The sequence below is a fragment of the Diprion similis genome, chromosome 8 (assembly GCF_021155765.1).
Source record: "Diprion similis isolate iyDipSimi1 chromosome 8, iyDipSimi1.1, whole genome shotgun sequence".
NCBI lineage: Eukaryota > Metazoa > Arthropoda > Insecta > Hymenoptera > Diprionidae > Diprion > Diprion similis.
This window is the reverse complement of record NC_060112.1, coordinates 11,037,381-11,050,379: the sequence shown is the minus strand read 5'-3', so window position 1 is coordinate 11,050,379 and position 12,999 is coordinate 11,037,381. Positions and strand designations below refer to the sequence as shown.

Sequence of the window (12,999 nt, the reverse complement as noted above, 5' to 3'; positions counted from 1 at the left end):
ATTTATGATCGAACTCGTACGCTAATGTGCAATCGGTGATCGAGGAAACTGCAATCATTCAAACTTTTCTACGACTTGGGAACACGTTCCATGTAATTTTTCAAACGAAAACGTAAAAGAGAAAGATTTTTTTTCAAAGAACGAAGAATACTTCGTACACTCCAATTGATTTTCATTTATTGAAGGAACTACAACTTCACTGAAATATCGGACTAATAAGGCAAAAAGATCCGTGCATAATCGAGCATACACATAATCAGTCATTTTTGAACCTGCATCTAACAAATACCTACAGCAAGCAAAAATCGGTACATCCATTGCATTCAACCGTCAACCTGGTTGCATTTCAAATCAGTTTCTGTCATTTATATTTTACCATACTCTCTTTTTTTTAAACGATTACTCAAACAGTCTGTAACGGATTTTGATTCCCCTTAATCTCACAATTTCACGAGATGTGTCGTCACGAAGTTCCCCTTCTTCGATTTCTAAACTGTAGGTGCGTAGCGTCGTCATCATACCGCAGAACTAGGCGAGACCCGTTCGATGTCTGACTATAAGGCACCACGTGTTAAATTAATATATTAATTTCGATTCATCTATACGTGTTCTAGTCGTCACCTTATCGCTCTTGGTCTACCTCTTCACATAGCCCGAAAGGGGTAAGTTTCATTTAGTATATATCTCTCGAGGCGTTGACCTATTCTGAACATTTGTTCTTTTATTGCACTTCTCTAATTAGCGTTTCAATTACCGTGGAGGACTTGTTGAGCCATTGCATATCGCGCATACAGCACCTCTCAATACCGCCGTTTCATTCATCCCAATCAGCTACACATCAACTTTCTGGTCATCGCTGTTTTGTCGCCAACATCATAGAATAATTATATGCCGAATGTGAGTTGCAAGATGATTATTATTATTCATCGACGATTGGATCAACGTTTGCTTATTTATTGAATAATCTGCGGAGCTGAAAAGTCACCTTCACATTACAGTCTCCTGTCGAACCGCCTAGTTTTCTCTATTTGTTCATTGTTTTATATTTTGTCAAGTCGTTATTTTACAATTACCTATCTATTTATGTGTCTTAATGCATCTCTGAGGTGATCACCAGTGTTATTTTCAATCGTTTACTGTATTATATGTTCTTCGTTGTACAATTTTAAACTTGTCGACTCGTACTCGAGTCATCTTGTTATATTTTCGCACCTGTGGTGTTGTTCATTGTTATTCCGGCGCTTTGTTAAGCAGTTTATATATTTTCGCATTTAAATTTGTTAATCTGTGTTAGAAATCTCGATTATTGACGCATTTTTCCTTTGTCACTCCGCTTCTGAGAGCTCATTACTCTAATAAATCATATCGCATTTCATAATTATTGTGTACTTTCGTGTCTGTATAAATCATTAAAACCTTCGTGCATAAATAAATATATTACAAGTCTGAAATATAAAATTCTACTATTAACAAGATACTTTGGGTATGAGGAACCAAAATTTCATTAGGGAAACACAACCTTCAAGGATCGCCATTTATTATCTATTGTAACTATTTCTATCAATTTGAAGAAACATTTTGGTGGCGTCAAAAAAAGTTTGAGTGAAATTGAATTTCATTGTTCTGACCATAATGATGACTCCGTTGTTTTGCACAAAGAGTTACTCGTAAAATTGATTATTTAAATTTAGCACATTCGCATTTCGCTGTCGCAGATGATGATCAGTAATCCAAGTAACGCGTCGGGAGATTGCTGCGTGTTAATTTGAACAAAACACCACCTCATACTCTGCAAAATTCTATTCTCATCAGGTGCGACTGACGCACTTCAGGCCGAGTCATGCATGAAGGATTCACATCGATTGAATTGACTTTTCTCTATAAGTTTTGCGCCTGTTTTTTCTTTTAACATAAATAAAATATGCTGGCATTCAGAAACGTGTATTCACTGACTTTATAATATGACACAAAATCGCACATACATGTGCTGGATCTCAAAGATCATTGGATGAGATTGAAAAAAAATTCTGACCTATTCGACGTAGTTTCAAAAACCAGCAATTCTCCCAACTTTGACTCGCAAGTTTTCGAAATCTTTCAATATCTTTATGTGTTTAGGCACCTTTTCGGCTACGGTAATATAACCTCGAACATTGGCATTAATTTTCAACTGTTCCAAAGACGAAAACTCGATGATCATTATTTTTGGAGAATCAAAATAGTTTTGTAAATGTGAACAATCTTTTTCATATAATCTCCATAAAATATTCAGTAGTGGCCACACCTTTAACCATAGAGATCCTTTAACCCTATGAATATTTTATTACGTTATTTTAGCAATCACACCTTATCCTATGAAAGATTTTCTACCAGTCCGTAGAACTGATAAGTCAATTTATCACACTTTTAGTTGTTAACTCATTTCAGTTTCGGATTACCGAGTTATATCACGATTAAAGATATTATCTAGTAAAATAAAAATGATGTCTATCGCTTATGCAACCGCTTCACTATAATACAAGTCATAAAATTTCGAATCAAGGCCCAGAATAATAGAGTGGAGTTTACAATAACCATCACATCGTTTGGAAGGTGATTTTGAATGTCCTGCAGATGATCGTGTTATCTTTACCAAATCGCATCTGCGTCCATAAATGCTCTATCGTTTTACAAGTATCCTCAGGCCGAATAATTTGCCCATGAAAATCACTGTCAGAATAGTAAAGAGTAGACAATTCTTATGTTCAGAATTTAACTTATACGACTAATCAGGTTTCATCGTGCAATGCGCTAATCCGACCTCGACTTTGGAGTTATGCAAATTATGTGGCCATCGAACTTACGGTATTCGGCTTGACTTTCAATTATCACCCCCGCGCCTTAAATAAACTCAAATAGATTTTATTAAGTTCTAATTTGAACTATAAAAAAGTCCGGGAAAACCATTGACCATCTCAAAAAACGAATGACGAGATGATTTCATGGCTGTAACTCTTCGATTAAATCTATTCTTACAGGTGGGATACGTATTGGCAAATCAAATATCTTGCTGTGAATTTGTGCGCTCTTATAAAATTCAGTACCCGTTGCCATATCGCTAATTCACTTAACGCGTAACCCGATTGATCGGAATACTGATTGATAACGATTTTTCTGATTGATCAGACGACTAATTTTCACCATACTGTCGAGTCAATTTGCTACTGCAAAAGATGTGTGACCGTCCGAATGATGGCAATTTTCCCCTCATTCACAGAGTCGAACTTTAAAACTATGACGTTCACGATTTCGGTCCATTCGTGAACCCACAACCAGCTATGAACGATACCGTACAACAATCGATTCAAAATTTAGTTATACAGCTCTGTTCTTTTGCAGTTTTATAAGATTGTCGAAATCACTAGTCCAAGTGTCCCTTCAAAAGACCTGAAAAGTCTGTCAGGAAAAATATAATAATAATAATAATAATCGTGTGAATGGCAGGTTTATATTGAACTCTCAATTCAACCATTTTTTATTTCCTAAACAGGGGATATAGAATTTTTGAACCAACAAAATAGATTTCTAGTTCCAAATACGATAACTTCAGTTCAACAATTTCGATTTAGTCAGTTTATCAAAATGATTTAGTCAAGCGAATTCATTGATTCGACTCAAAGCTTTCTTGTCGCAAATTCGACGTGAAGTATTGATTCTAGTGAACTTTTTGAAGTGTTTCAGTAATCGAGTCTACTAAATATCATTTCGTTTAAAGATTATGTATTGTTCCTCCAAGCCGCATATACGCTTCGAAACAAGTAGAGAATATATTCATCGTAAATATCAGTATACTAGTACTGTAAATGGCCACTAGGCAGCGAACTTGCTCGCTACAGAAATAGCCTCAGAGATACTTTAATACCGCCTAGTCAGCTGGGAAGTTAAGCAGAGGCAGAGTTAACCCCAAAATGAGTTGCTACTGTGGCCATCACACACTAAGGATGAGTGTAATTTCAAGTCTCGAATCAACGCAATTGGTAGTGACGATAATTAAACATAAACTATAAACACATGTTTGATTTAAGCCTCGACATATTAAACAGTAAGTTTGGGTACCCCCATTATATATCGAGTAAATCACTGAAAATTTTGAATCAGCAGAATATTAAATTAAATAATCCGAAGAATACGTTTTGCGCATTAATGTGTATTTTGTGTAAAATTTTACTTAACAACAGTTACGATTATATCCCAATACCTATTGCAACGACTCCTGTTCTCTCAGACTGCAAGTTACAAGCTTCCGACATCTGGCAAACGTTTCGGTAAGTCACCATTTTTTTTTCTCGAAACATGAATTCATTTATTTAATGAAAAAGTGTTCATTTACTTATTAAATCCTAACATGTTGTGCCCCCCTCTTCACAATCATTATCGTTTTGCCGCTACTTTCGAATTAACATTTTATTTTCATCGGCTATTTAACAATGACATCGTCAAAACGTGAAAATAATGGCAGCATTGAATAGTACTTTTTTATGAAAATTTCATCATTCATAACAGTATTAATTATCTTGGAAGATTTTCTATCACGATTTATCTGGCGATTATTTTCCATTATCCTCAAGGCAAGACCCTTTCATTTTCTACCTATATGATTTTCAATTACAGCAACCAATAATTCATTACTGAAATTATTTTCTCTAAGAAATATCATTTCGTTACATCATAAGTAATCCTCGGCTAATCTGAATAAAAATTGAGAGCTACATGATACTGAATATCCTCGAAAATTCGTTAAAAAATGTTAACACTAACAATGAGGTACGCTGGATCCTGGAAATAGGCAGCACACGAGGCACGCGTGTCATGCGTAATTTCAGCACTCAGGCGCTGATCGCTACTGGCAATTTGCGCGGGAAAAATGCCTGTTTGAACACGACCCGCTAGGACACCACCATTCGTGGCCAATCGGTCTATGCTCGATTAATCTAGTGTCGAATACAGCTTCCGGTTTTTTCCCTGTCCATTGCAATAACGCTGGTGCCTATCGGGCGATGTCCAAACTGGGTTCATTCATCAGCACACCTGAATCAATAGCTGCAAAATTCGGTCGAAAATTGAATGTGTATGATCTACAAATTTTTATTCCTCACTTTTACTTTTAGTTATCTATTTTTTTATTGATCACATAACGAATAAGCAATAGTAAATAAACTTCTTCTGTGTGGATTTCGGAAGGAGAGGAGCACAACAGAAATAAAAATAGAACTAGGTGAAACCGTAGATTATATTTCTCTCAATATTTTATACAATTATTATACAAAACAATATAGTAACAATTCAATGCGGAAATTCGGAGGTATTATTCAAAAGAAGGCATCGATTACAGGAAAAATTTACGTGAAGGAATGCGAAAAATTACGAACTGTGGACACCATATATCACGTTAGGTAATGAAGTGAAAATTAATACGTTGCTGTTTCGCACTGATTTTTTCTCAATGCTTTCAATTGGAAAAAGAAGATAGAATTGAAAAATTTAGTTCGAAATCGTAGTTCGTAAAACAGCTAATTAGTTCTGCTGGACTTCGTAATTCAGATTCACAGTGTTTCTTTTTTTCCATAATTTTACGGAGATTTAAACATTTTTTCTTGATCTCAATCAACTATTGTTACACCACTTTCTTCATCAAACTGTTACCACTTAAACAATTAACGACCTACAGCTTTAAATAATTACATTGTTTAACTGAGCTTATATCGATTATCGATTCTTAAAATAAGCCTGCGACAAAAAGCGATGTGCTTAAGTAGCGACGATTTACAATTACACAGTACTATTAAAAGAGGACACGATGTGAAATAGCACATTGTTAGCGGAAAAACTGTGTCTTGATCTGATTCTGTAAAACGACGAAAGTGAAGGATTCACTTTAGATGGCATTCTACGTGCGTTTTACAGCGATTAATTTTTCAAAAATTAGGAAAAAACTTTAGCATTCACGAGTTGTCGCGTGGTGTTTGATTTTGTAATAGACGTTATATTTATACTTACAGGTACACGTGTTATTCACAATTGAAAAGGAGAATTAAAAAAAGGTGTTAATGCCGTTTTTGTTTTCAAAATAATATTTTTTCTCAGAATACATTAGCCTTGGCTTACAGATACTTTCTGTAAATAACAAACACAGCCTTTTTTAATTGTCCTTTTCAATTAGAAACATCTGACTTGTTGGACAGAGAATTGCGAATATCAAACGTCGTTCGATTTGGACTCGAAAAGTTTTTCGAATGGGAAATTTTGGAAGGCCTTGCCGAAGATCTCCGTAAAGCCGGTGGATACCAGCTCGTTTATCAAACCTCTCGTCACCACAAAGCCTGGCTGCCACATCGTGTTTATAATCCTGTCCAGCATCGTTTCGATCAATCGCCGACCTTGCAACAGGTTCGTGATGTGGAGCTCGAGATTGCTTATCTTCTCGACGTCGATGCTCGCCGTTAGCTTGGAATTCGGATTTCTGGTAATCATCGTCGTCTGCACCAGGTCGTCTAGAAGGAATAGAAATAAATGAAATGATTCTACCAATTATTGCTTACGGATTCAACGATTTCGTGTAATCAAGTTTGGCCGACCATTGTGACATGAATCAGACTTCGCAAAGTAGTGACATTACTAAATTCTATGATTGCCGATGAATTTCAATGGCAAATTTGACTAAGCTGATTGGATCGGATGGATTTGACGTAATTTAACTTTGTACAAATAATACATACACCATTTTAATGGCTATGAAATATTAAAAAAATGCTACTCATTGTCAAACTTCTAACGCAACTTCTAGATTCATAATTTTTCCAAACTATGTCTTCTTAGTATCCAAATTGATGGTGAGTCTAAAATACTTACACAATGTCAGTGTAAATTTCCCTTTGTTGGCTATTTTAGTACCAAGAATCTGTGCCTTGAATTCGTAATCACCGGACAAGTATTTTTCGGGAAAACTTTGCGTGTATTGAACCTGAAAATTAAAAGCATTAGGCATGTTATAACATATTTCGGAATTGAAAAGTGGCGAATATTCACACATTCGATAAAGCAACGTACATGTTATCAAGATCTAATGTATCTGTTTTGCCAGGGTGAAATGAGAGAATCAATCCACTTACTGTAGAGTTATTATTAACGAAGTTGCGATTTTTGGAAAAATATATTTCACGAGATTAACATTGTTCAAAGAAGTTGCCAAAACATTTTTAATAGTCGGTCAATTGCAATTTTACTGCAGCAATATCTTGTTCCCAGAAGATTTTATTAACGATAGAGGGGTGTTAAAAAAATTTCCAAGATCTACTAATTCTTCTTACGTAGAACCGCCCACATAATTATATATGTATATTGTGGGTATAAGGCATAACACTATTGCAGCAATCTTGATGGAATATTCCACATTCAAGCGCAAGATTATAACTGCAAGTAATGTTACTGCAATCTTTCTGAAACACACATGTATTCTGTGTCGCGTGCAAGGAGAAGATAAGACGCAACTTATTACACGTAACAACTTTTCTTTCACGCTGCAAACGAAGACCATCTAATCGCAGAATATTTATAAAAGAAAAAAAATCTTTAATCGACTTAAAAACAATCAGGCCAAGTCCTGGCGTGTGCCCCAGATTTAATCAGATAATACTTACGTACACTTTCCTTTCTAATTTATGCGTCTGTAAATACATTGAAATTGTTGTTGAACTGCTAGAGGTATTTTACGAAACTTTGCAACACCCGTTGACAAGATCTTCCGCTAAGCTTTTTTATTCAACCAGCCGCTTTTACACTCACCCTGTAGTTGGACAAATCGCTAACGAATCGCGTGACTTTGCTCGCCGTCCAACCGGTTTCGGTGATGTTCCTGAGGGTGAGGGTGAATCCAAGGGCCGGGAGACCTCTGCTGGCTGTGATTTCCCGCGCGAAGAAGGGATCGAAGGGCGCGACGTTGTACTGAGGAAGTCCAGTCTTGAAGAAGGGTCTCACCGCGTTCAAACCTTCTCTTACGCAGGCGTCGAATCCCGCCTGTCCAACTCTGCAATTTGCGAAGTTGTCCTCTAAAAGCCGAATTAAAACGTTTATCAAAATTCATTTTTCTATTTTAATAATTTCCGATGAATGGATGATTGACGTGTATCTAAAGTACCAAATTTAATCAGAATTCTGTGCTTGAGTCAGGGATAACGGGTTCTTAATTGATATGGGCGAATAGCGTAAATTCATTCAACAATCGCAAATTAACCCTTGTACCGAATCATTGTGGTTTTATTTGAATTTACTCAAATGCTGCAAGTTGACAAAGTATGAAAAAAAAATGCATTAAAAAAATATTTCCTTATTAAATAATACCTAATCCAAATTGTTGTTTTGATCACGTGTTCGATTCAATTAAACCACATTTCTTCCGCCACATTCAATAAATCAAAGAAGCCCTTTTTCTCTGTGTACTTCATGTGCTGAATTTCAATTCAATCTGCAACTTTCGAATAAAAGTGAAGCCATCTTTGAGTCGGGTTGGGTTTTATAGCAAAGACTAGCCGGTGAAGTGAGGGCAGAAATTTGGCCCTTGGGTTACGTTGGATTTGTGAATAAAAAAACAAAATTAATACCTGAATAAATATATTGGGCGAAACTCAGGCCTGGATGAATATATACGTAATAACTTATGAACGACTTTCTCCTCGGAGGAACCGGTAGGTCAAAATTTTGTGACGCCAAGAATGGCAGAGAGCACCGTAACGTGTTCGGTGGTTCGTTCTGGCGATAAATACCCCGCCGAAAAGGCATTACGATCGAAAAATGGAGGCCATCATCAGATGATAAAAGATAAGGGCAATATTGAGACGGCATATAAATTAGCAACACGAGGCTGTTGTGCCATTCTTCATCAATCGAGCGAAGCAGAGTTGGTTGACTTTCTAAGCTAATATAGATATAAACAAGTATAATGTATAATTCAGTCCTAGCAACGAACCGCAAATGAAGTATGACGTGATATGCGATAATGATGACCGATAAGTATGTACGCAAAATCTAAGGGCCCCCTATTTTATTCACTTATTTGATACTTGGTTAGACTTCGTTTCACCTTTAGCTAAAAAAAAGTGAAAAGTAAATCAATAAATAAAAAAAAAAAACACTTCACAAAACTGACGGCTGCAATTTCGACGATACTAGTATGGTTATTTGCTTGTTTCGTAACTTTGACGATGCAATTTGCTTGATGTAACTGCTTTGATACTCGATGATTGTACACGAAATGCTAAGGAGCAACTTGTCGAAGGGTCGCATGTAAGGAAGTCGTTTACAATCTGGAAACGTACGGTGTGAATTTTGAATTTGACATTTTATCGCGCAGTTTTTGAATAAATAACAATTTTTAATTACTTATCGGTTTAGCATGCAGAGTTTCACTTCGGTCTACGGAATGTGATTGAATAGTACATTGCGTAACAAAGAGGCAAACTTGCGGCCTTTTCGGGTCGAGCGTAAATTTGCAATATGAGTCGTAAGTGAAGTTTGCCTTCTTGTTACACAATGTACTATTAATTCTCTGACTGCAAGCGTAAATATTAGTTCTGATCATATAAATCAAAACTGACAAATGGCAGGATAGACGTAGGTATAAAGAATTAGCGACCCATGATCACATGGGTCCAAATATTCAGATTCCCAATCTGGCTAAAACGAAACCACTCATTGCCGCGCTTATGACTCAGAACTTTTGCATAAACATCCTTTAACGAAGTGACCCGTTAACGCGGAAAAAGGATGAAAATAACACGTGAGGAAAATTCCAGCAAAAATAATTTCGTCATTGGCAAAACAATATTCAAGTCCAAAACAACGTTGTTTTGTCGGTGGCAAAGTTATTTCAATGGGAACTTTCCGCGTGTTTGTTGCTTTAATCTTTTTCACGTATTAGCAGAATCCCGCATTGATTATGGATATCGAGGCACGGATAACCGTCGCAAAATTCATGTCTGCATCAACAAGTAGCCTCGAAAAGTTCATGATCGAAAACTTTGAATCATTTTTTAGAGGCTTACATATATTTTACGATATTATCATTGAACGCTATCCGAAATAGACGGTTCAGTGTTAAATATGATGGATTACTCGTGAATATAAACTCATCCTCTCTGATTCATAAACGTGAAAATACATCTTCGCCACTTGCGATGTATTACGTAGTTCGGCAAATAGGTAAAGCAAAACAAAGGTACGCAACATTCGTACAAAGTTAAAAAAAAACCTTGAAAAGACATTAACGAGACAGTGGAATAAAGTTTCATAAATCATTTTCAGTCCGAATATAAATTATCAGTGCTTGGATTACGTCGGATTGACCTGGAATTATCAGAAGAGAACCCTAATTTTTTGACTACTTAATCTCAGGTGTGTCTTATTTGATTCGAAGACCTTGTATAAAGTCCAAAAGAAATGATCTAGACGCGCTAATGAAATATTAGGAAATATTTTTGACCAGACAGCTGTATAATCATTTTGCTGTAAATAATGAAGATGACACGTTCTTCTGAGATGTAAAAATCCACAAAGTGAAAATTTTTGTTGATGCAACTGATATTTATTTAACTTGACCAAATATCGTAAGCCGGTATATTTTTCAACGAGTCAAACAAATATCATGTGATCGGTTCATAATAATTTGCATTCTTGAATAATAGTCGCAGGTAATTCCATTCGACTGGCGAATGCTTGAGGCAGACAAATTTTTTAAATAAATTTGTATCTTCTTCGGAAATTCATCAAATCGAGTTACGAACTAGTAAATCATTGAAAACGAAGATGATTCATTGATAAAGAAAAGTTCTGGTTCATTTTATGTGTAACAGAAACGATATACCGTAGATTTTATCCTAGACATTCACGATTCACTGTCTTCTTTGCAGGTAGAAGTAGCGAGTATAAGTTAGCTTTGACAATTAAGAGAGCTATCAATCATTTTGTAATTAATGTTTAAGAAACACCATTTTTTCGTATTATGAAACAAGTATTGCTGGCGCGAATCAAGGTTCAAACTTTCTGAAACTTATCTGGCGTATTTTAAATATTGCTCAAACATTATTCACACTACCGTACAAACAAAATAAACATTCTTAAAACCCTTACCGACAGAGTTACTCGGAACGAATACTAATTTATTAAACAAAATTCACGTATCCTTTGTAATAAATGCTGCAGTTCATACGCAATAGACACCTTTTCGCATACCAAAAATTGTAATCAGACCAATGAACAACTTTAAACCTTAATTAAGACAATGAACTCATCTATATTTCAGCTCTATATGTATGTGGGTTGATTCACCATCCTCTGTCAGCTGTTTGGGGTAACAATTTCTTATTATTTATATGATTTTTCCGGCGATAGGAGTTCCTAACATTTCGAAGACAAAGTTCGTTTCGAAAACGTGACAGAATTGATCAACGTGTTTCTGGTAAACAGTAAAGCCCAAAGGTCTAAAAGTGCTGCATTCTCATATCTCAAAATCAGTGTTACACACGCGGGTGAATTGAAAGTATCTCCCTCATTTAGTAAAGAGATAAAAGTAAGATACAAAATGTGATTTGCAATATATTAGTAGTTCGTAATTGTAGTCGAAAAGAAACTTGTACGAAAGAATGATAAACGAAGCTGTAAGTTATCTACGAAAGTGATTACCGAGGGTAAAAATATCTCTTGACCAAAAAAAAATATACTAATTTGTGGTAACTGTTTTAGCACGACACAATTACGCTCATACCCACGACCTTTCATGCATTTGTTTCACAAGACTATAAATGTACAAACACTTGTCCGATACTATTGCATCACGACTCGCGATCCAAGTAGCAACCATTACGATCTTCAACATTTTTCCCGTAATCACTTTTACTCGACGGAGAGAAAGATCATCGCGAAGACGTCCGACCAGGATGAACGATTATTGCACTTTTTGTATCGTACTCACCGAACTTCTGGGCTTGGCTCACCGCCCAAAAGGGCAAAAGCCCACCGATTATCAATATCTGAAGCTGCATGGTGTCGCCGCGTTACGCCTTGCCCGTGGATTGCCGCGTTCTTTGGCCAAATGATCCCTTCGGAAGCCTCCGGCGTGTTGTACCAGGTAAATAAAACTTTAGCCTCAAGTTTAGCCAGTAGTCACCACCACGCGTGGTGTTTGCCAGTGTACTTTCACTCCTCGCATTGCATCTCAGTGGGGCTGGCCTAGGCCGCGATGCCACACACATACACACACACTAAACCAAGTTTATCCCATGCTAGAATTCTAGTTTCTGCCATTACATAACTCAAAGAGAATCTTTCGCCGTTGAGTAACAACCAGTCGTCGTCAAGGACCGGTTGACGGAAACGAGGTACCGAAAACCAAATTCAGACTAAATTTTCCCTGCATGCACCCTCTAGAAGAGGTGGGAAAATTTTCATCCTAGCCGCTGGTGTTGTCGAATAGCGACTCGGGACAGACTGAAAGGCGTAGACGAATCAGACCGCCGAACAGGCCAATCAGATGCAATCCTTCTGGGAGCGGACAAAAACGACACGAGAAAGTCCTAGGCTTTATATAAAGTCAAACACGTGTTCGGCTCACTGTTGATTCTGACAAGAGGATAATCACGATCTCTATGCGTGTGCGAAATTTAAGTGGCAAAAAAATTGACGCGCAAATTTCTCCGCACACTTTTTTTGCGACGGGTTTTCAGCTAAAAACAGATACAAATTACTCCGTCATCAGTCGCGAACGATATTTGCGGAGATAATTGTCTGTCAAGGTCTGGTTAAAAATTAACTGTAGGTACGGAAATGTGAACGAGTTGTTGTAAAGTATTGCAGAAGATTTGCCGAGAAGTTTTTATGTAGTTCGTAGTGAAAATTATTATGTATCATCAGACTTCGAAGAGAAATTTTTCCAGCGAGAAACAGGTTTGCACAGTCTTGGTCAAGCTCAAA

At 36.6% G+C, this 12,999-nt stretch overlaps 1 protein-coding gene across 1 annotated transcript; it reads right to left on the bottom strand.

Moving 5' to 3' along the window:
* Positions 1-5,931: 5,931 nt before the first annotated feature.
* Positions 5,932-12,281, bottom strand: LOC124409590. The gene is made up of 4 exons (XM_046887303.1): positions 12,002-12,281; positions 7,822-8,084; positions 6,889-7,000; positions 5,932-6,530 (listed from the first exon to the last, which is right to left on the bottom strand). The coding sequence occupies exons 1-4, from the start codon at positions 12,069-12,071 to the stop codon at positions 6,235-6,237; spliced, it is 741 nt and encodes a 246-aa protein (XP_046743259.1). The 5' UTR covers positions 12,072-12,281; the 3' UTR covers positions 5,932-6,234.
* Positions 12,282-12,999: the final 718 nt, after the last annotated feature.

Excerpts from the sequence above, each read along its gene's own strand:
- LOC124409590 (XM_046887303.1), bottom strand. The coding sequence starts at position 12,071 with ATGCAGCTTCAGATATTGATAATCGGTGGGCTTTTGCCCTTTTGGGCG. Across the intron at positions 8,085-12,001 it reads GAGCCAAGCCCAGAAGTTCG|AGGACAACTTCGCAAATTGC; the intron begins GTGAGTACGATA and ends TTCGGCTTTTAG. Across the intron at positions 7,001-7,821 it reads GCGATTTGTCCAACTACAGG|GTTCAATACACGCAAAGTTT; the intron begins GTGAGTGTAAAA and ends TTTAATTTTCAG.